The 23,724-nt window shown below is 42.9% G+C and overlaps 1 protein-coding gene across 3 annotated transcripts; it reads left to right on the plus strand.

The window, feature by feature from the left end:
* Nucleotides 1-916: 916 nt before the first annotated feature.
* Nucleotides 917-23,724, plus strand: Msl3 (MSL complex subunit 3). Of its 3 annotated transcripts, none has more exons than XM_034485335.2 (13): nucleotides 917-1,099; nucleotides 2,498-2,580; nucleotides 2,961-3,056; nucleotides 3,406-3,506; nucleotides 4,354-4,442; nucleotides 4,995-5,120; nucleotides 5,837-5,997; nucleotides 7,534-7,692; nucleotides 10,126-10,388; nucleotides 11,969-12,078; nucleotides 14,678-14,777; nucleotides 17,927-18,011; nucleotides 20,025-23,724. In XM_034485335.2, exons 1-13 carry the CDS (start codon nucleotides 998-1,000, stop codon nucleotides 20,122-20,124), a joined length of 1,575 nt encoding a protein of 524 aa, XP_034341226.1. In that variant the 5' UTR covers nucleotides 917-997; the 3' UTR covers nucleotides 20,125-23,724. The 3 variants fall into 3 exon arrangements, with proteins under 3 accessions (XP_034341226.1, XP_034341225.1, XP_034341227.1); XM_034485334.2 differs by having other exon boundaries at nucleotides 920-1,099; nucleotides 4,351-4,442; XM_034485336.2 differs by lacking the exon at nucleotides 2,498-2,580 and having other exon boundaries at nucleotides 941-1,099; nucleotides 4,351-4,442.

Genomic DNA, 23,724 nt, shown 5'->3' on the forward strand with positions numbered 1-23,724 from the left:
CCGCTCTCCAGCCAGGTCTTAATCTAGCAGTCATACTGCCTAGTGGCTTTGCACTCAAGAAGAAACCGGCCAGCACTGCCCTCTCTGTCGCTGAAGGTCTGCCCTTCAGGTCTTCCATCTTCTGGTCATTCATTCAGGGAGTATTTATTAAACACCCTGTCTGTGCAGGTACACTGTTAAGAGAGGTCTCAATGGTGCTTCCACTCTTCAGGAGTTTTTGAGTCACTAAAGACAGACCATTGGGGGAGCAATTCAGGAGTGCTACAAGCTTACACATAAGATGTTAACGACCCTTTAAAGATCCATAAGCCATGCTGCCCACTGCTCACTCGGGGCCTCCAGGCCAGCTACCTGCTGTTCCTCTCAGGATGACTCGGTGTTCTGCTAACTGCCCAGAATGTCTCCTCCCCTCGCTCAAGGCCATGCGCGTCTCCGGCCAGTTCCAACACCGCGTCCTTCTCGCGTGGCCACACTCATCTGCGCGCAGCTCTGCCGAGGGGCCTGAAGCGTGCGCGCGGCCAGGAAGCTCCGGAGGGCAGACGCCATCCAGCCTCCTGGGCGCCTGGTGTCTACCCCAGAGCAGCCCTCTCCCTAAGAGATCCCCACGCTCAGGCCAGAGAGCGCACGCCCGGGGGTGACAACCCGGCGCACACGTGGGCGCAGCCTGGAAACCGCGGGAATCCTAACCCATGGGGACGAGAGGGAACGTTCTGCAGGAAGACCTCGGTCGGCGGGTTTTGCTTCCCGTCCGCACCCCTCCCGGAGCCCCAGAGGGGACGGGCGGGGACAAGCCCTGGCGGGGCCGCGCGCCTCCATCGCCACTGCCAAGGTCCTCGCAGTGGCGCAGGGTGGCCGGAGGAGGGGCCGAGGGCGGGGCGGTCGTAGCCTCCACCACTCCCGGGCCCCCCCGGTGGCGGAGCGCCGCCTCCCTGGCCGTCCTCCCCCACCGCGCGCACTCCGCCCGCCCCGGTGCCTCGCCCTCCGCCACGATGAGCAAATGAGCGCGAGCGAGGGCATGAAATTTCAATTCCACTCTGGGGAGAAAGTGCTGTGCTTCGAACCTGACCCCACCAAGGCGCGAGTGCTGTACGATGCCAAGGTGCCGCCGCGGGGGGACAGGGAGGAGACGCGGGACTGGGTTCCAGGGATGGGAGGCAAAGGGGCCAGCGGAGGACAAGTGGCCCGGAGCCCTGGACAGTCACCAGGGCGTGCCTTGGCCTGCGTGGAGCGGCCCGGGACGGCAGGGGACGCTGGCGAGACGCGCTGGGCGCGCGACTGCCCTAACTAGAAAGGACCCTTGATGCTTCCGCTTCCGGCTGTGTCCCGTCGCTCTGGCGCGGTTGCTAGGCCAGGGTGGCAGTTTGAGTGCTGGGCGCCAATCTGGGCGCCCAATGTAGGAGGATTGTCGCCTAAGGCCTCTGCTTTTGCTATTAGTCTCTCCTTGTCCCATGAGGCTCCTCGCCACATGGGCTCCCTAGCGGACACCCTGACCAATTTCCCCACCCACATCCTTAACCTGGTCGTCAGTTATTGCCAGCTGTCAGCTTGCGACATCATAGTCCCTGGGCCCTGGTTGAATTTAGGCTCATAGCCATCTTGGGGGAAGGGAGGGGCTCAAGGTTGCTCTATCGCTTTCTAATGGATTGGTGGGAGGCGAACAGAGCTAGGAAAGAGTTGTGTCTTGCCTGTATCCAGCTCGTTCAGCCCAGGCCGAGCTATATTTTGCAGTTGTCAGTTTTTAAGTGGAGGGAAGGGGTGGACACATGAGTGCTCCAGAGCCCCAAGAAGGTGAATATCAGCGCACTGGGGGTCGGGGCGAGAGTCAGTGTTTCCAGCCACCAAGGCATAGTCTTTAGTGGCAGAGACAACTTGAAGCAGCACCAGGTGCGTCTTTAGCAACGTTTAAGTGGTGCTATCCTGTGGGACACCCCAAGGTCTGTGCTGGGCTCTGTACCTTTGGTTCCAACTGCAATCCTTAATTCTGTTTACCTCCTATTGCTATCCCTCCAACTTGCTACAGCGCTTGGAAACTTAAGGATATACCATTTCATTTGTATCAGATATCCACCCAGGGAATGCATGGCTATTAAGGGAAGAGGAAGTGTTGTGGAAGTCTCTGGCTAGCTAGGCAGGACACCGGACAAGGCAAGGCCCAGGTGACTACAACTCCCAGAGGTCTCAGGGCTGTTCATTCCAATCTGGGCCCTCGCTAATGACAAATCCACCGACCAATGACTTCAGAAGCTTCACCCGGTCTCAAACTCAAGAAACCAATCCTAGGTTGGTTGGACGGATGTTTCCTATTTTGAGGCAACCACTCCGGCAAAAGAGGAAAAAAAAATGTTGAAGAATGTTACAACCCAGCTCTCGATCTAAAAGGGGGAATGAATACTTTCTTTCTTTTTTTAAGAAGGGACTGTGATCTAGTTTTTTTTACCCAACGTATAGTAATTTTCGGTTTGCTGTGCCACGCGTGAGTAGTATTTCCTGGTTTCAGATCATCGATGTTATTATCGGGAAAGACGAAAAGGGCAGAAAGATTCCAGAATATCTGATACATTTTAATGGTTGGAACAGAAGGTCAGTGAATTTGTTACAGTTAGACTTAATCGCCTTTGTAGCAAGATAATTTTGTAACTTTAAGTTTTAGAAACACTTGTAGAAAAGTTTAATTTCCTTCTTCTGCTTTGTTTGGAAAGTTTGCCTGTTCTGAGGCATGATTATTTTACAGTCTGTTATGTTTGGATGATCTACGAATAATCACTGGAAATCTTGGTTGCTGTAACTGAGTTCCCTTTGAGCTTCATTGGTATCCTCTTGGTGGTTTTGAAGTCTTTTTATAGCTTTCTAAAATGTCAGCAAATCTGGGCCACTTCTTCATGATGCTTTTTAGCATATGTTTCATTTGTTTTAAAATACTGACTTTTTGCATCCTCTTCTTTTTTTTTTTTTCCAACCAGTTGGGATAGATGGGCAGCCGAAGATCATGTGCTACATGATACAGATGAAAATCGGAGATTACAGCGCAAATTGGCCAAAAAAGCAATAGCTCGCCTGTAAGGATACAAAAACTTTTATGGAAGTGTTATTTAGCATGGCCTTTTCTTTTTTCTTTCTTTCTTTCTTTCTTTCTTTCTTTTCTTTTTACTAGTTTGGATTTTTACGATATAGAAGTAATAGCACGACAGATTTCAGTAATCTTACATATTTAAAGTAAATGAAGCATTTCTATAGTATTCTAAAGAATCACAGATATTTTCAAAATAACTTGTCCATTTGGTAGTGGGGAATTACCATTATGTTTTTAACATTTAATCTTCTATATCTTTAAGAATTATTGTTTATTATGTCCTCTGTGGCAAGTCCCAGTATGAAGTTTTATTTTGATTTGTTTGCCATTTTCAGAAGAGGCACAGGAAAAAAGAAGAGGCGCTGTAGGTTACCTGGTGTCGACTCTGTCTTAAAAGGTGTGCCAGTTAAAGAAAAAACTAAAAATGACGAAAACTGTGAGTGTTTTTTTTTTTTTTACTTTACTTTCCTCAACTAAATCCATTTTCATGTAGTCGTTTTATATCTTAGGATGGAGAGAAAGAGTCATTGAAATTATAGACAGGGAAACAGTGCAAATTCATACCATACAGATGTTCTTGTTTAAGGATTTCGTTGACTGTGTGATGGTATGAAATGTTCTTGTTCCACTTTCAGTATACTATGCAATAAAATACATGAGCTATTAGTACTCCCACCAGGTAAGCTTTATTTCCATGAGTTTGCCCAGTTGTCAGCTAATCAAAGTGCTCTGGCTATATTTAAAGCAATCAGCTATTTAAAGTTTAGTAAGCAAGGTGATTTTCATCAATCTAGGTATAACTCCATTATGTGAAGGAACATCTTTGTAATATGCACTCTGTTTGTTTTAGACAATTAAAATTGAAGTCACTGTGATCAGTCAGCATGTGGGGATAAGACTCTTATCAGAGTCTTACCAGTAACCGCCTTCATCCCAGCCAGCAAGCCCACATGATCCTTTCTCACAGCCCATTTTCTTCTTGATAGCTCCAGGGCCTTGCCATCACATATGAATCCAACAGTGAACCATAGGATCCTAGCTGGTGAAACACTTTCAGATCATTAGCTCATGTGTTTTTTGTATCCATTGAAATTGGAGTTATATTTATCAAAATAAGTTTCTGTTCCGAATGGTACAGTATTTGTGTTTAGGATGTAAAATGTATGCAGAACTACAGACCACTCTTCTTAGTCAAGTACATGCACCACCTAAAAATTTGTAACTGTAAGGATTGTCAATGTATATAATGTGAGTTTGCCTGATATTTTTGTTTTATGTAGCAGTAAGCAGTACCTGTCATGAGAGCTGTGGAGAAAAGAATGGAGGAATAAAAGAACACCGTCAACGTCGTATTAAAGTAAAGACTAAAGCGGTACAAAAACATTTTTATTTTAGAAACTATAGAAACTTTGTCTTTGATACACACACATATACATACACGTGCATATATATATGTATATATGTGTATATATATATATATATATATATATATATATACACACACACATATGAATTTATATGAATTCTGAATTCATTATATGAATACTGGTAAGACTCTTTATACCCACAGAGTGTTTCCACAAGTTATACACTTTTTTTTTAAGTAAGATTGTGAACTATACTTCATAATGACTAGTTTTTAATGGTGCATAAGAGAGATTGGCTTCTGCATGCCTCCAAATTGAACATAAACCCCAATGGTAATCATAAATGAGGAAGAAACAAAAGTGAATTTTCAATGTAGTTAACGCTGTGAAAAACACTTAGCTATGTGGCAAAGTATCCTTATGTCTTTGTCTTTTAATAGTGGACATGTGGCATGATGTGACAGTTGTGAATAAACTAGCTTGGTTGCATAGCAGACTCTTATTTGGTAGCCTCTCTCACTGTTCTCAATAATTAAAAATGGAATGTGATATTGCAGAAAAAAAAGGTACTGTCGCTGCGCTCAAGAAAGGACATGGATGAAAGAACAATCACTATAGATATCCCGGAAGTTCTCAAGAAGCAGCTTGAGGATGACTGTTACTATATCAACAGGAGGAAACGGGTATGCAGGAGGGATCGATTGTTCAGGATGCTTCTTCTTGGCTGCATTTCGTGGTCAATGTGTCAAACCCCAGGCAGCATGGAGGGATGGATGGTAGTTTCCTTTCCAGTTTTGTGCTGGGTCAAGTTCTAAAGCTGATTATCAGTAGTGCTGGGTTCTTGCTTAACTTAAGCAAAAACTTCAGAGTTATATACCATAGGCTGTCCATTTGAGTCCTTCAGGGAGCTTTCCAAAATCCTGATACCTGGGTTACAACTACAATTAGGATTTAAGCCAAGATTGATGGCTCACGTGATCACTTTAATTCTAGCACTCAGGAGACAGAGCTCTATGAGTTCAAGGCCAGTCTACTGTACATAGAGAGTTCCAGGACAGCTGGACTCAGAGAGTTGATGGATAGATTAGGATTTAATTAGTAGGTTAGGTGCACCTTTCTTGAATATACTTTGAGAGGTTTTCTTGTTTTTTTTTTTAATAGAACATTTAAGACTGAGGATTACTGCTTCTTTGTATTCAAAACACTAAGACTATAGTCATGTGCGAACATGATCCTTGAAAGAGAAGATTATCAAAGATCTTTAAGATACACTTATTTAAGAAGTTCTTGAGCAGCGCTGACAGAGTTAAACTCATAAAACCATAGCTATTTCTGCTTGGAATATATGTCTGAATATAATGGGATAGGAGTATCAGATGTGTCTATTTTTTCTTAACAGTTAGTGAAACTTCCATGCCAGACCAACATCATAACAATTTTGGAATCCTACGTGAAACATTTTGCTATTAATGCAGCCTTTTCGGCCAATGAGAGGCCTCGTCATCATCATGCCATGATGCACGCACACATGAATGTGCACTATGTCCCAGCAGAAAAGAAGTGAGTAACTGGGGTGTTTAGTCTTTGAATTCGGCCTTTGGGTTTTGGTTTTGTTGTTATTATTGTTAGCTGTTTTGCTGCTAGTCAGCATCGAATTCAGCCCTCATGCATGCCAGGCAAGTGGTCTTCCGTTTGGCTGTACCCTCAGGTTTTCCCTTCTGTGTTACACTTTACAACTAGGGATCCTTTTCTCTGTTCAGTTCTATTGAACTCGTCTCTTATTTCATCGATGACTTGTGGATTATTGGCTCGGTTATCAGTCAACTAGGAAACTGTTGTGCCTTTGCTGAAAGGTTTAGTAATTCCACATGAGTCCTAGCTTGATTGTGCGTTACCTTGTTGCCAAGACCAACATTTTCAGGAATACCACTTTGGAGAAGAACTATCTAGTTGAGGAAGCAGAATAGGCCGTGAGAACTGGATCAGAGGTTGCTTATGACTGGTCTTTTTCAACATTAATTAATGTATGTGTATGAGTGCATGTGTGCCATGACACACACTTGACGGTTAAAGGACACCCCTGGTATAAGTTCTCACCTTCCACCTTGTTAGGAACAGTCCCTCTGGTGTTGTTCATTGCTAGGTCCACCATCCTTGGTAGCCTTTGAATTTCCAGAGATTTGTCCATCTTGGTATCTTGTTTCCCCACAGGAACTCTGGAATTAAAGATCTGTGCAGTACTATATCTAGCTTTTAAAAAAAATTAGTTATTTTATGTGAGTACACCGTCGCTCCCTTCAGACACACAGATCCCATTGCAGGTGGTTGTGAGACATCATGGGGTTGCTGGGAATTGAACTCAGTACCACCGGAAGAGCAGTCAGTGCTCTTAACAACCGAGTCATCTCTCCAGCCCTACATCTAACTCTTAAGTGGATTTTGGGGATCCAAATTCGGGTTGCCAGATTTGTATAGCATTCATTTTTACCCATTGATCCACCACCTCTCTACCCTCAAACAACACTTTATTCTAGTCAGAATCCTGATATCCCCTCATGACTTGACCAGTGTTAGGGAGGTAGAGTATTATAGTTGAAACAGAAGCCAGGAGGCCTGGCTGCTGGAATGTGTCAGGTTGTATTGAACCTGTTCATTTATATTCTATGGCTACATTTAAGTTATTAGCATACTGCCTGCAGTTTATGTTATGGTCTATATTCCCCTATTTCTTTATTATTATCATTACTATATTATGTTTATTTTTTTTATGTAAGTGATTATCTGTTTTAAAAGTCTCCCCTCAGTGGATAGTACCCACCTTTATCCCCAGCACTCAAGGAGGCAGAGGCAGATGCATCTCTGTGAATTTGGCCTCACCCTAGTCTGCATAGAGAGTTCTACACCAGTCAGGCCTACATAGTAAGACCCTGTTTCAAAATGAAATAAAATAAAATAAAATAAAATAAAATAAAATAAAATAAAATAAAAATAAAGATAAGTCTGCTTTCTTTAAAATGTATACCTTATCATGAAGTTTGGAAAATATGACTTTCCTTGGTCTCTAATCTCTAATATTTTCTTTCTCAATCTTCCTAGTGTTGACCTTTGTAAGGAGATGGTGGATGGATTACGAATAACTTTTGATTATACTCTCCCATTGGTTTTGCTCTATCCATATGAACAAACTCAATATAAAAGGGTGACATCATCAAAATTTTTTCTTCCTATTAAGGAAAGTACCACGACAACTAATCGGTGAGTTAGACAACATGGAAGTGCATCTTAACCCTCAAGTGTCAGCATTGACCTGACTCACTTCTTTGTAGAAGTATTTGATCTGCTGATATGGTGGCCTAAATGTCTAAAGGAAGGGAAACATTGTAGGGTGTACTTACTGGTGCCTCCGCCAACACTTCCCTCCCTTCTTAGCTAGATCATCATTCACATTCTCATGGTTGTGAAAGATTTTCCCAAGTAAGCATTCCAGTGTAGCCAGGCATGATGACATGTGCCATCCTAGCATCCAAGAGGCTGAGGAAGGAGCCTTCTATGAATTTGAGGACAGATGGTCTTTAGAGGGAGTTCTAGGCTAGCCAGGAACTAAGTAAATAGAACGTTGTCTTAGTTAGGTTTTTACTGCTGTGAACAGACATCATGACCAATGCAAGTCTTGTAAGGCCAACATTTAATTGGGACTGGCTTACAGGTTCAGAGGTTCAGTTCATTATCATCAAGGTGGGAGCATGGCAGCATCCAGGCAGGTGTTATGCAGGAGGAGCTGAGAGTTCTACATCTTCATCTGAAGGCTGCTAGCAGAATACTGGCTTCCAGGCAGCTAGGATGAGGGTCTTAAAGCCCACACCCACAGTGACACACCTACTCCAACAAGATCATGCCTATTCCAATGGGGCCACATATTCTAATAGTGCCACTCCCTGGATTGAACATATACAAACCATAGCAAACAGTATCAATGGATTCTGAGCAGCTGTCCCATCTTTCAGAACACAGTAAACCAGGCAACATGGGCCAGAAGGGTAGAAAGTGGAATTACAAAGGACATCTTTTGCTTGATGTTATGTGATCTGGGTCAGCTTCTTCTGAGTCTCTTGCCTTTAAATCCGTAGTATGGAATGAGTGGCTGTCTCCCTAGGTTGAATAACATTCATGATGTCATTCAACAACCTTTGGCTCTCAGTGTAGGTTCATTCCTTACTTCTCTGTAATTACTGCTTTGCTTTCTCCTATGCCTGTGCATGCTTTGTTCTCTGTTCTGGCAGTGCCTGCCAGGATGGATCCGTCCTCACCTAAAGACTTTTCCCTTAATTTTTCTAAGGCACTCGGCCATGTCCTTTCTCTTTTCCTGAATGGTGTGTATCAAGTCTAGCTTGGTGAGGGAATGAGTTTAACTGGGGCTACTTACAGGAACATGGGCTACTTACAGGTAGCCACACCACTGAAGAAGAGCCGGCAGGCATTAACTGTTTAAGAATACTCATAAGGAGGCAGCTCTTGTGTGGCTTAGGAGAACGGCCACGTTTCACAAGTGGTTATGAGGATCTCATGTGAGTCATCATAGCTGCTCTCATTCCAAGACGGCAGTGGTTCTATCATGATCAGAAGACCACAGTTGCCAGCATTAACAGCAGCATCCCTCTGTGTTAAACCAGCATCTGCTCTTATCTGCTGCTCTTTTACTAGACTCTACCTCCTTTGTCACAAATAACTTTCTGGGCCCTGCATTAGCTATTTTTCTTCTTCCTTTCTTTTTTATGGTTCTCTTCCTCTCTACCATCTCTTTGGCAGCCTCTCCCTCTCCCTCTCCCTCTCCCTCTCCCTCTCCCTCTCCCTCTCCCTCTCCCTCTCCCTCTCCCTCTCCCTCTCCCTCTCCCTCTCCCTCTCCCTCTCCCTCTCCCTCTCCCTATCCCTCCCCCTCCCCCTCCCCCTCCCCCTCTCCCTCTCCCTCCCCCTCCCCCTCCCCCTCCCCCTCTCCCTCTCCCTCCCCCTCCCCCTCCCCCTCCCCCTCCCCCTCTCTCCCCCTCCCTCCCCCTCCCCCCTCTCTCTCCCCCTCCCCCCTCCCTCTCCCTCTTCCCCTTCTCTTTCCTCCCTTCTCCATGTCATTTTTGCCTCAGCTCAGGCAAGAGGTCAGCAAGACTCACTGGGGACCCATGTTGAAGTCCCCAAGAATGGTTTGCTTCAGACTTGATGATTCTCAGGGTCTGGCATAGACTTAGACATACTTGTGCCATTCTCAAGTCCTGACAATTTTTACATTTTGAAGACATCGTGTGGTGGTCCTTTTCCTTAGACCAGAGTTTCTCTGTCCTGGGGCCTGTTCTGACATAGGACAGATAGCAGTATGTCTGGTCTCTATCCACTAGGGAACTGCATATCTGCCCTCAGGTGTGACAGGCCCTCACCAGACTGGCACTGTTGTCATCAAACATTGACAATTGCTTTCTGAGCTGGGGCCAAATTCTGCCTCTCCTCTCAGAGCCCTTGTTCTGCATGCCTTGCAGAGTTATGGTGACCTCATTTATTTAGGAACTGCTTAAGAAAAATGTATGTTTGAGTATATTTGGAGATACCTGTGTGTCACCTCCTCCCTCCCAAGTTGATTGGTGAACCTGCCTTGTAGAAGCCCTCAGATCTTTAGAGGCTGCCAGTGACACTCTCTTTCTTGCCCAGGAGCCAGGAGGAGCTGTCTCCTAGCCCGCCTTTGTTGAATCCATCCACACCACAGTCTACAGAGAGTCAGCCACCTACTGGTGAACCAGCCACCCCCAAGAGGCGCAAAGCCGAGCCAGAAGCACTGCAGTCTCTCAGGCGGTCCACGAGGCACAGTACCAATTGCGATAGGCTGTCTGAGAGCAGCTCCTCACCTCAGCCGAAGCGCCGGCAACAGGACACATCTGCCAGCATGCCGAAGCTGTTTCTGCACTTGGAAAAGAGTGAGTTTGCCCTAAGAGCCCCAGGCCAGGGAAAAGCCACTTTTCCCTTTGTTGTTAGCCTCCCTAAGTATGTGTAAAGTGTGTGTTAGTCTCCAGATCTCACTCAGGTTGCTATAAAGCTGCTTCCTTTGTAGAAGAGGAAAACATCCATAGAAAGATGGAAAAGCAACTGGCTTAGGTGGTTGAGTGAGAACTTGGGCAGCAAGACTGGGCTCTGTGTTTAAGGTTCATTTGTTATCCTTCCTCTTGGCTACACTGTGAGATGGTAGAGTTATTGGAATCCTATGTTTTCTATACATATTCAAGATGAATTGTGCTAGTAGACTGACGGCTACATTTCCATTCCTGTTTTCAAAACTTACCTTGAAGACTTCTGTTCGACTGAAATGTCCAAATGAGTTGCTGGTTTTGACGGAGCATGTTGTCAAATTCCCTATTCAATGTGATTTTTAGTATAGTTAGAACTGTGTAGCCACCTCCACCATAAGTTCATATATTCTCATCACAGAATGAAAGAAACCTGTCCTACCTTCATCTGTCCTTCCCCACCTTTCTTGGAAACTACCAGTCTACTTGACACTTTAGATTTGCCAGTTTGAGATATTTTATATTAATGGAATAATGTAGCATGTATGTACACAATGGATGAGTTGATAGAATGAAAACTGGGAAGGTTTAATTAGGAAATATAACACTTTTTAAAAACAAAATTTAAAACATGAACTATCTCCGTGACTCCCAGCCAAGCCCCTGGTATGTTTTCTTGGCATTAGTTATTTAGGTAAAAATCACATGTAAAGTTAATCAATTTTAAGACGTATTTTTATTTTGTGTATAGATGCTTTGTCTGCATATATGTCTGTGCATCATGGCGGTGCCTGGTGCCTTCAAAAGACAAAAGAGGGTGTCAAATCCCCTGGAACTGTAATTACAGAGAGTTGTGATCTGTCATGTGGGTGCTGGGATTGAAGAGGACACAGTGCTTTTAACCTCTGAGCTGTCTACCCAGTCCAAGTTTTAAAGTGACTAATTTAGTAGCCTTACTTTTCTAATTTGTTGAGCTGTAATCCACACACCATACAGCTTCCCATTTAAAGTATCTAATCCATTGGCTTTTAATGTATTAACAGATTGTGACACCATCTGTTTCACAACATGGTTTCAAAATATGGTTAATCCCCTCCCCACAAGAAGCCCATACCCATTAGCAGTCACCCCAACCCCCACCCTTTTAGAGCCCATGAATCTTCTTTTTCTGGTTTGCCTATTCTGCATATTATATAGGAATGGAATCACAATATGTAGCTCTGTGATAGGTCCCTTTAGCTTAGCATAACTTTCTCAAGGTTGACTCATGTTGTGACATATATATATATATATATATATATATGTATGTATATATGTATATATCAGTACCAGGCTAAAAATAACATTCCAGATGCTGCCTTTTGTTAATGGTTTGTAGCTTTTGAGAATTGATTTTGATTTGGGGTCTGGTGTTTATCAGGGTCCTAAGATTGTCTCTGATTCGGTCTCTCTGTCACTTTATGGGTAAATGATTGTAACTCTCTCTTTGGCAGAGACACCTGTACACAGCAGATCATCTTCCCCCATTCCTCTGACTCCAAGTAAGGATGGGAGTGCTGTATTTGCTGGCTTTGAAGGGAGAAGAACCAATGAAATCAATGAGGTAGGGTGCTTGATGTTCGACTCCAAGGGTTTTTTTAACCTTCATGGTTGCTTAAAATCCTAAGTTCTCAAAATATCGTGTTACTTTACAAGGAATAGCATAGAACAAAAGAGAGGTTTCTGCTTAATAGTGTGTTCCAGTTTTCAAATCTGAGAAAACTGCCAGGACTCGTGTTTTACAATCATAATGATCTTTTACCCTAAAGACCATTCAGTTATTGAAACACTTGTATTTGCATTCTGTATAACATATCAAAACTTTTGTTCTTAAGAACCCAAGAGGAGTTCGAGGCCAGCCTGGTCTACAGAGTGAGTTCCAGAACAGCCAGGGCTACACAGAGAAACCCTGTCTCGGAAAAAACAAAGAAACAAACAAAGAACCCAACCACTTTAGGTTTTGTGGGCCATGTGATGCCAGTTAAGATGAAACAACTGCAAAGTAGCTTCAGAGAGTATATAAATGAGATAGATGTGTGCTGTGTCTCAGTAAATCATTTTTGTGGACACTGAAATATGAACAGTATATGATATGCATCACCTAAACATATTCTTTTAGCTTTAAATCTTTTATAGGTGACCTGAACCAGCAGGTCGTTCTCTAGTGATGGGGTCCTAAGAGGGAGGACCAGGAGGTCAGAAGGTAAAGAGGATATAATACAGAGAAAAGAAAGTTTAGGATCAGGTGGTCTTTCATGGGCTATTTGTTATGCCAAGCAAATTTATTAAGAAGCAAAATGGGACAGAGTCAGTGGAAACTATCGTTCAATGGACTAAGTTAGAGGGAAGCTAATGAGTATTGCACAGAGGAAGCACCAGGTATCTCAGGAGCATTACAGACCGAACATACAGCAGCCGTGTGACTGATAATCATAATCCCCACAGTGGAAAAAGATGGCTTCTCAGGATCTGAAGCTATTCCTTGTTTTAGAGGAAGAACTATGTTCCTTCTCCATACACCAGGGCCTCAGGACAAAGCTCCCAGTTAGGCAGTCTGTCCTTCAACACAAATCATAAGGATAGCTTAGGGGCAATATAGAAATAGACATCAAACAATTGGATAAGATGTGAGCAGCAGGTTATATTTTTGATATATGATTCTATTCCAGGAAGAGTAACCCTAATAGCCATCCCTTTGAAAGCATGCTAAATGCCAGCATTAGGCTAGACATTAAGCCCATTAACTTGAATGCCTTGCCACTGAAGGCTTTGTATTTATGTATTTCTTTAAAAACAAAACAAAACAAAACAAAATGGGGGCTTTCAGTCAGGCAAAGACCACTTCCACCTGGGTCAGTGCTGCCATCTAGTGGTTAATGGCAGAGCAGGATGCTTTGTGGTAAGCAATGGAGTTAGCAGCCTCTGGGGACTCAGGAACTTAGTGATTTTAATTAGGAACCTCCTCCATGGTGAGTTTTATCCAGGACTATTTAGCCAAAGCACTCATGTCCCTTCCTCCTCGTACCAGTTGCTGATTGTATTTGGGAAGGATGTGGATGATCACATGGCTGGCTAAGCTGCCCTTTGGTTCTCACTGAGAATCTCTGTCCTAATTATAAATGCCCATCTCTTCCCTCTGAGCAACACTCAGTGCCAAGGCAATTCTAAGCTTCCCGTGTGGGCACCAGGTTAGATGCCGGGTTGGTGCGAAGATGTTAGAACTGGCTGCCTAGGATGAGATGGGGAATCTACATGAAGGCTGCAGAAGCTTGAAGGAAGCTGGGGCCTTCCTCCTGGCATCCCAGAACACTTGTGAACTTCAGTTTCTTTTATTGTGGTTGACTGTGCCAGCATATATGTTGTTCTGTGGATGGGCACCCTTCTGCTTTTTCTCATAGAGGGTTTCCTGCAACATTCTTCTGTGGTAATAGATTTTAGACATAACAAAAGGGGACTAGGCTCTGGTTTGCTGATGGACCAAGTTATTTCTAGAGAAATTCACCAGAGAGTTCTGAAAGATAGCTCTCGATTTCTCCAAAATCCCAAGTCTGTCTAGCATTCTGAAAATTGAAGTAAAGGCAGAGAAACCAATTCTGAGATGATTCAACGTAGTTTCCATATGACTCAAAGAGCCAGCAATTAAGGACTATAGATATTCTTGATAATATTTCCTGTTTGAGGGAAGAGGGCTAAGTGGCTTTGGTAGGGTGAATGTGAACTGGTTTTAAACACTAAGTGTTCAACACTGGTGGTATTCTTGGGGAAGATTGTGGAACCTGTAGAAGGTGGAGCTTGCTGGAGGATGTGGGTCACTGGGACTGAGCCTTTAGATATATAGACTGGCCAGATTTTCTGCCCACTCTCAGCTTCCTGACTTGGTGTAGTGTGAGCTGCCAGTCTCCCAATCCTGCCAACATGCCTTCCCCACCAAGATGGAATGTATCCCCAGACAATAAGCACTGTCGAAAAGTTTAAACGCCAGTATCTTATTAATCTAATTTTAAGTCGTTTTGACCTTCACATTTATTTTTATAGGCCTGTGCTCACTATGTAGCAATATAGTTTCATCCTTTCCATATGATTTACTGTCATAGATTTAGAAGTCTATCTAGGAGTGCCTCCATTTGGAATAAAGGAAGCATTTAAGTGGTGGTTTTTTCTAGGTCTTGTCTTGGAAACTTGTGCCTGACAATTATCCGCCAGGAGACCAGCCACCTCCCCCTTCATACATTTATGGTGCACAGCATTTGCTCCGATTATTTGGTAAGAATCCTTATTCTTTATGTTTTTCCAGTTTTCATTTTCTTATTAGCATCTATTAATTACATATAATAGTGTCTTTCACTGTGTCTTAGTTAGGCTTTCACTGCCCTGAATAGACATCATGACCAAGGCAAATGTTATAAGGGCAGCATTTAATTGGTGCTGGCTTACAGGTTCAGAAATTCAGACCATTATCATCAAGGTAGGAACACGGCATAGTCCAGGCAGAGCTGAGTGTTCTGCATCTTCATCTGAAGGCTGCTAGCAGAATATTGGCTTCCAGGCAGCTAGGAAGAGGGTCTTAAAGCACACACCCACCGTGACACACCTTGTAATAGTGCCACTCCCTAGGACAAGCATATGCAAATCACCACATTTCACTCCCTGGCCCCCATAGGCTTTTCAAACATATGAGTCTATGGGGGCCATACCTAAACATAGCATAATGCAAAATACATTTAGTCCAACTTCAAAAGTCTCCATAGTCTATAGCAGTCTCAACAATGTTCAAAGTCCAAAGTTCAAAGTCTCTTCTGAGATTCATCCAGTGTCTTAATTGTAATCCCCAAAGCAAGACAGGAAACCAGCTAGGAAAACTCCAATCTCTGCATCTCCATGTCTGATGTCAAAGTGGTCTTCAGATCTCCAACTCCTTTTTCATCTTTGTTGACTGCTACGAACTTCTTTCATTTGGCCTGGTCCCACTCCCTGTTAGCAGCATTCCTCGGGAGATATCCTATGGCTCTGGCATCTCAAAAATCTTGGGGTCTCCAAGGGAACTTCAACTTCACAGCTTCTTGTTCCAATGTCTGGGCTCCACACATGATCTGTACTCTTCCAAAGGGCTGGTATCACTTCTCCAGCTCTGTCCTCTGTAGCACTCTAAAGTCAGGTTGATCCACTCCACTGCTGCTGTTGTTCTTGGTGATCATCCCATGGTACTGGCATCTCTAATACACTGGGGTCTTCTGCTGCAACTAGGCTTCACCAATAGCTTCTCATAGGCTCTCTTCATGGTGCCAAGCCTCAACTCCTTTGCATGACCCTTTCAGTCCTGGGCTCTCAACTGCAACTGAGGCTGCACCTTCACCAATGGCGTGGTCTCTCACAGTGCCAAGCTTCATGTAATCTTCATGACCCCTTCATGCCTTCAAAGCCAGTATCACCTGGGTGACTCTTACACATTGTCAAGTCCAGCTGCAGCATGAGGTACAACCTTGGCTATCTCTGGAACACAACTTCTTTGTGCTCTCAGAAAAACACTTCCGGAAAGATTTCACCTCAGTGGTGCTGGCTTCTTCTTAATCACCACTAATTTCTTAGCTTCAGCTAACCAGCACCAATTGTCTCAGTAGTCCCTTCTATTTTTCATTCTAAAGCCAGAGCCACATGGCTGAAGCTGCTGAGTTCTGCTTGCAGGAGCTAGAACATGTCCCCCTTGTTCTATTACATCATCACCAGCTTTCTGTTTTCTAATTCTTTTATTGCCTAAGCTTGGCTGTCATGGATCTTGCTCTGTGTAGATTGACCTTGAACTCAGAGATCTGCATGCCTGACTCCTAGGATTAAAGGTGCCTACAACCATGCCTGGACTTAAGCTTTTTTTCACCTAGAACTTGCTCTGTCCCAGGCTGGCCTTGAGCTCAGAGATCTGCTTGGTGTTATCTCCTGGGATTAAAGGTGTGTACCACCATACCTGGATCTAAATTTAGCTGGGTAGGACCTTGCCCCAAAGTCCCACTCCCTTAATCTGCTATCTCCTAGAACACAGGATTCAGCTCCATTTCACTTCCTGGTGCCCCTTTAATAAAACTATATATTTTATGTTTTTCTTTCTAAACTTGCTATACTTGTTCTGAATGCTCTTCATGAGACTTAACCAAAGAACAAAGTTTCTGCTGGACTTTTTTGAGACTTCCTTTGTCAGTGCAATTAGTCTGAGTCTCTACCTTAGCCTCAGGTAGACTCTTCAGACAAGGGCAAAAAGCAGCTACATTGTTCACCAAAATATCATAAAAACAGTCTCTATGCCACATTCTGAAATTCTTCTCCACTGAATCCTCTTGGGCCAGGTCTGCACAGTTCAAATTATTCTCAGCAACACAACTTTAGATATTTCTATTAGGATGGCCCATTAAGCCCATCCTAAAGCATTCCACCACTTTCCAAATCCAAAGTCCCAAAATCCACATTCTTCCAAACAAAAGCATGGTCAGGCCTATCACAGCAATACTCCAGTTCCTGGTACCAACTTCTGTCTTAGTTAGGGTTTTACTGCTGTGAATAGGCATCATGACCAAGGCAACTCTTATAAGAACACATTTAATTGGGGCTGGCTTACAGGTTCAGAGGTTCAGTCCAGTATCATCAAGGCGGAACATGACAGCATCCAGGCAGGCATGGTGCAGGAGGAGCTGAGAATTCTCCATCTTCATCTGAAGACTGTTAGTAGAATACTGACTTCCAGGCAGCTAGGAAGAGAGTCTTATAGCCCACACTCACAGTGATACACCTTTCTCCAACAGGGCCACACCTTCTAATAGAGCCACTTCTTGGGCTGAGAATATACAAACCACCATGCCTTGTGATATTTTCATGTGTTTATTGAATTTATGGTGATCATAGAATAGTCACATACCACATTACCTCTTGTCCCAACTACTCATCCTTCTATTTCCACGTGGAGTGAGTGTGTGTGTGTGTGTGTGTGTGTGTGTGTTTTATTAGAGTTGCTCAGAGGCACACGGTTAAGGAAGGAAGCAAGAGCAATTTACCAGTGGTTTCACCACTGAAGAAAAAGTCTCTCTCCTAGCAATCATTCATTCACATCTTATGAATGGTCAAAGGGAAATGAGACCTCATGGTGGCAGCCTCACATTGCTTGGCTCTTTTATTTTTTAAACAGGGTTTTTGGCTTATGGACATCTTGTAAGTGTGGAAACCTGGTTTTCTCTCCAAAGAAAAAGCATTGGATATGCTTTAGTTTCATAGACTTGACCACTCTACCTTTGTTCAGTAACTGATTGTTTGATAGCATAGATGCTAATTTTAGTCCCCAAAGGAGGAAGATTAACCCAGATGATCCCACAATGAGTCCTGCCCATTGTGGCTTTCTGCTGATTGCAAGTATTTTTTTCTTTTTAATCCAGTGAAACTTCCAGAAATCCTTGGGAAGATGTCCTTCTCTGAGAAGAATCTGAAGGCTTTACTGAAGCACTTTGATCTCTTTCTGAGGTATTTTTATTACCTTGTCACACCTACCTCTAGCAGCAAACAGGTGACTTTCCAAGGCTTAAGGTTTGGTACCCATGGAAGGTAGCTCTGCGGTTTGTTCTATATACGAGGTACATGGTGTGTTCTGACTGAATAGGGTAAGATAGGAAGGGATTTTTTTTGGTTTGTTATTGGTTGGTTTTATGTCTGTTTTATCCTTCATTTGTCCAGTTTCTAGGTCAATGATACTGAGGTGAGGTAGGTTTTATGTCACTGGAAGATTCCAACTAAATAACCTTGTAAGCAGAAAGTGAATTTTCTGACATAGAAGTACTTAAGATTGACATTCATTTTATATTTTTTTATTCTAGAGTATTGTAAACATTGGCCTCTTTTGTTGTTTGTACATAAATTGACTTAAATATTAGCCTAGAATGATAATAAGTCTGCGTATGTGCTGACATTTATGAATTCAGAGAAAGGTATTGATTTCTTCCCCTGATATACCCAGTCATTTTCTTATCTAATAGAATATTTGACCTGTGGTTCTGATGCCCATCTTCATGTCTTTGGCCACTGAGTTCCTCTGCCATCCAGATGTCTGTTAAATCCATCCTTACCTTGTCCTACAAGGCTGGTCTTCACCTTGCCCCACTCAGTCAGCCTGGCTACTTGACCTGAAAGGGAGCCATTTTCATTCTGCTGGGCCGCATCTGACTGATCGAGGGGTTGCAAGAGTAGAGTACGCTACCCAGAGACATCAGGCTTAACGTTTGGAAAGGTGTTGTTCTATCGGAATTTTGAATAAGATATCCTTGAACATAATTATCCTTTCCTGCATTTTACTGAAAACTGGTTTTAAAAATACTCTTTTCCCTTCCAGATGACTCTTCAGACAAACTCACAATTCTGTTTAACCTAAAATTTTGTTTACTAAAAGCAAATAGCACTGAGCATGTGTGAGGAGACTGCAGGTTAGTGTAGGGAAGCCTACGGATTTTGAAAAGCTCCTCATACAAAGCCGAAGTTAGGACTTTTAGGAAATAACATAGAAGGTGTTCTAAATAAACCTCAGAGTAAATAAAAATATTCTTTAAACAAAGTAGTCAATGGCATCAATTAGAATCAAGGAACTCAACACTGACTTTCAAGAAAGTGCGAACAGAAATAAAAGTACATAGCTGTCAAGTGATTTTTGACATTTTTTTTTTATTTAGAGAGGTGTGACAGTTTTAGAAATTTGGACAAGTGGGAGGTAGCAGAGTGGTTCATGGGAAATTTTACAGCATGCTTCTCCTAGAGCAAATCCACTTGGAATTTGTTTTGCTTTCTATCTTGTGGACCTGTTTGCTTCGTTTTGTTGTTTTGGATCTTTTGTGACGGGGTATCACAACATAGTTCCAGATAGCCATAAACAGTGTTCCTCCCACCTCAGCTTCCCAAATGCTTGAAACACAGGCATGAGCTACCATGCCTGATGCTAGCCTGAAGTCCCTTCACCAGTGTACTGCAGGTTCTTTAGTGACTCGCCACATTGTAACAGCCATCTTTAGACATAGCAGTCTTTTGAAGGGTGATACTGTCATCCAAATTTGTAATTAACCTTTTGGTATGGCAAATTAGTATGGAAAGTACTGGCATTGGTTATTTTGTTCAGTTTCGGTGTAACTTAGTCTGTATAATTAGCCTCATGAATTTCTTAACTGACATTTATTGAGTTTGTCTTGTGTTGTTTTTATAGTTTGGACAACAGGAAAACGGGATTTATTGAGGTTATTTTTCACAAATGCATGTATGTAATCAGTTCTCTAACACTGATGATGAAGCGATTCAGATGAGGAATGATTGACAGAGCCCACTTAAATGAATGTGGTGGAAGTAATCAATAGAATCGTGTTTTTCTTCTGGTACAAAAAAAAATGTTGACATGTTTTCACATTTCATTGGCTGAAAGCTATTATTTAGCTTCAGGGTATTCAGTTCTTAGTATGATGTTCATTGGTGCTTTTTTTTTTATTATTATTCTTTCTCTAGGTTTTTAGCAGAATACCATGATGACTTCTTCCCGGAGTCGGCTTATGTCGCTGCCTGTGAGGCACACTACAGCACCAAGAACCCCAGGGCAATTTACTAAACTTTTGATGGTTCTGGGAAAACAGCTGCACTATGTTGCTTTATATTTTAGGTCCCAGGTGAAGTGTTAATGAGATGCTAGACCTACCCTGGGTGGGAATACTCTGACAGAAACAGGCTCTGTTTTTTTGAGTTCTTCACATACTATTATTTCTGTTAAGAATTACTTTCTGAGCTCAGCATGGTGGTCCAGGCCTATGGGGAGGGGGTCGATTTAATTAATTAATTAATTAATTGATGATTTTTTTTAAAATGTAATGATTACTTCCTGGGTGCCTGAACGTATTCCAAAGTCACACTGGTACACAAGCTGTGTGTGCTAGCAGGATAAAAACAGCCATAGCTGTCTTTGTAGGGATACGTTCATGAACATATACTTAGGGTAAGCATTGTTCTGGTAGACAGCGCACTTGGTTGTTTAGCAAGAACCATGTTGTTTGATTATTTGTTAATGTTAAACAAAAATGGTTTTGAAAACTGTTTTCTGTTCAACAGATTTTAGTCGGTGCTCGGAAGCTGCAAAGCACTCTCAAAGTATTTCTGAGGGAACTGATATTGATGGCAAAAGAGAACCATGCACCTATGCATTGCTTGTAGCAGTTCCCTTTCTCAGAAACATTATTTTTGTTGCTCTAAATAAAGCATTGCCTGTCTTGTTTGAGATTTTACAGCCATACTCTGCTATGTAATGTTAAAGTTCCTTTTTCTATGAAATGTTATTTTGGGTGATCTAAATAAAGCTTTGCCAAGTTTTGTTTGAAAGAAGCAAGAGGAGTTTCGCTCTGGCCTTCCCTGTTCTTTTTTATTGCAGGGCAGCAGTCGGGTAACCTTTTCGCTCCCAACTTTTGTTGCATTTGTTTGCCCCTTGTACGTTTTTGTCTTTCCCTTTTTTGGTTTGGCTTCTCTTTGCATCGGTGACTGTTGGTAGTTATGAGAAGTCACTGTAACTCTGTGTCAACCTGTGGCTCGTCTGTGGGTCCTGATGGACCCAATGCAGGCAGGTCTATCGTTCTTCAAGTTGACCAACTGATGTGATCTACAGTCATCCTTTTAATATTCTCTCTCTCTCTCTCTCTCTCTCTCTCTCTCTCTCTCTCTCTCTCTCTCTCTCTTCCTCTCTCTTTCCTTCTCCTCTGTTTAGAGAGCTCTAAAGGGCTGGAAAGGATACCGATGCCATGAAAGCATTAAATAAAGCACTTCTCTTATGGTTTAGCTCAGTTGACTTTAATTTCCAAAAGCTGCTGGTCATGAAAAACAGGAGCCTCAAGGACTTTTGACTAGAAAATGGTCCCATTAAAGTGCCTTGTGCATCACTGACTACTAAGATTCACTACCTCCAGATCACCTGAATAAGATATCTTCCCCGCTGCATTTATTTAGTTGCTAACACAGATTCAGGTTTGTGGGGGGACTGATTGGAACAGCCTTCAAGTTCTTGGTAGATTTGATTGTTAATTTTAATTGTTAATGTAATAGATTTAGAATCACTGTGGAAACACACTTGTGGGTGTGTCTATGATACTGTTTCAGAAATGTTTGAACTGAAGAGGAAAGAGCCATCTTGCCTATGGCCAGCACCATTCCATGGACTGGGGTCCCAGACCCAGTGCAAAGAAGAAAAGAAGTGATTTCCCAGTATTCTCCTCTTTCTGCTCCCTGACATTACCAATGACTTCATGTTCCTGCTGCCATGCTTCTCTGTCATGAGGTACTGGACCGTCAAACTGTGAGGCAAAATAAATCCTTTTCTCAGGTATTTTGTCACAGCAACCACAAAAGTGGTTCATAACAGAACATTGATATTGAGAAGTGGGGCTGTTGTGGCTAAGCCTGACCGTGTGGGTCATAGGCATTTGGAACTAGTGTAAGGCTGAGACTTTGGAACTTTGAGCTAGAGAAGCCTTAGAGTGCTATAAATAGAGTTTAATGGGCTATTCCAGTGGTGTTTTGGAAAACTAGAATGCCAAGACAAATGTGGATAGTGGAGATCTGGCTCACAGGGTTTTGGAGAGAAAAAAGAGATTATTGAGAATTGAGCTACAGGCCATTTGTGTGATAACCTGGCAAAGAATCTGGTATCAGTCCATGTCATCAGTGCCATGTCCTAGGAACTGGAGTGAGCCTAGAATCTAAAGCAATGGACTCATTTGCTTGGTGGAAGAAATCTGAAGAAAGCTTAGCATTCAGGCTGTGTAATATTTACTGATTACTGCTGTCATCCAGGTATCCAGTGAGGGGAAGCACAAATGAGGCAACATAAGATAGATGTATCAGCTTGGCAGGGAAAGGAATACACTTAAAGATGCAGGCAAGGCAGATGCAGAGAAATCGGCAGTAGTTGTTAAAAAGACATTAGCAACACTAAAGAGAAACCCTGTGCTCTGTATTAGACATTAGGTTCCTTAAAGATAAGACCTTGCCCAATAAATACCCTGTTCTGTGGAAATATGAATTCATTTGAAAGGAGAGAAAGCATAAACTGCTGATGGTGTTTTCGGCTTCTTGAAAAACAGTTACCTTAAGCCTTTCCCCATGGTTAGCACCTATAGTCTAAGGGAGCCAGGTCACAGCAGAACTTTGTAGGGTCACCCCCATCGTACTGGCATACAGGTATGAAAGATGCAGGAGTGGAGGAGTCATGGAGACTTACACTAGAGTTCCAGAAAGCACTGAGACCAGGTAATGTGTAGCTTGGTTGGAGTCTCTGTAAGCTAGACCTGAGAGGCTATTATGTGAAGATGTAAAAGTGAAGTCCAAGTTGCAGTGTGGACCCCAGGATGGTGGAGGTGCCAGAACTGTGGGTCATCACCTGAGGAAAGCCCCAAGCATGGAGCTGTGTCAGCCCAAGAGAGAAGCTATGTCTACTGTAAATGGCAGCGCTGGAGAGCTGGGACTACCCAAGCCCTTGGAAACCCATGTGATTCCATCATGAGCTCCAGATGCTGGACATAGATCTGCAGGATTTGATGTTTGCCCTGCTGGGTGTAGGTCTTTCTTTGGTCACATCTTTTCTTGTAATTCCTACTCTTCCTGTTGGGAATGGGACTGTTTCTTCTTTGCCACTGTTTGTTGAAACTTTGTAAGTTGTTTTGGATTTTATAGATGTTCACAAATAAGAGATTGCCTTGAATCTCAGAGGAGACTTTGGACTGTTTAACACTGCTGGAACTGCTAAAGACGATGGAGGGCTTTAGAGAGGGACTAAATGTATTTTGAATTGTGAGATCAAAATGAGAATTTTTGGGCCAGAGGTGGAATGCTTTGATGTAGTGATGCATTTTGGGTGTCAGGTTGGCCAGGGGTAGACTAGTGATGCTTGATCTTGATTATCAACTTGGGTGGAATCAGAAATCACCCTGGAAACATGCCTTTGGATATGTCTCTATGAAGTTTAATTGAAGAGGGAAGACCCACCCTAAATATGGATGGCACTATTTTATGACTTGGGGTCTTACACTGAGTGAAAAGGACAAAGTGAGTGGAAAATCAAAATTCATCTCTCTTTGCTTCCTAACTATGAGTCTTGCTGCTATGACTTCCCCCACCATAATGGACTGTATCTCCTCAAACTGTAAGCCAAAATAAATGCTTCCTTCCTTAA

This window comes from Arvicanthis niloticus, chromosome X, assembly GCF_011762505.2.
Source record: "Arvicanthis niloticus isolate mArvNil1 chromosome X, mArvNil1.pat.X, whole genome shotgun sequence".
In the NCBI taxonomy this organism is placed as follows: domain Eukaryota; kingdom Metazoa; phylum Chordata; class Mammalia; order Rodentia; family Muridae; genus Arvicanthis; species Arvicanthis niloticus.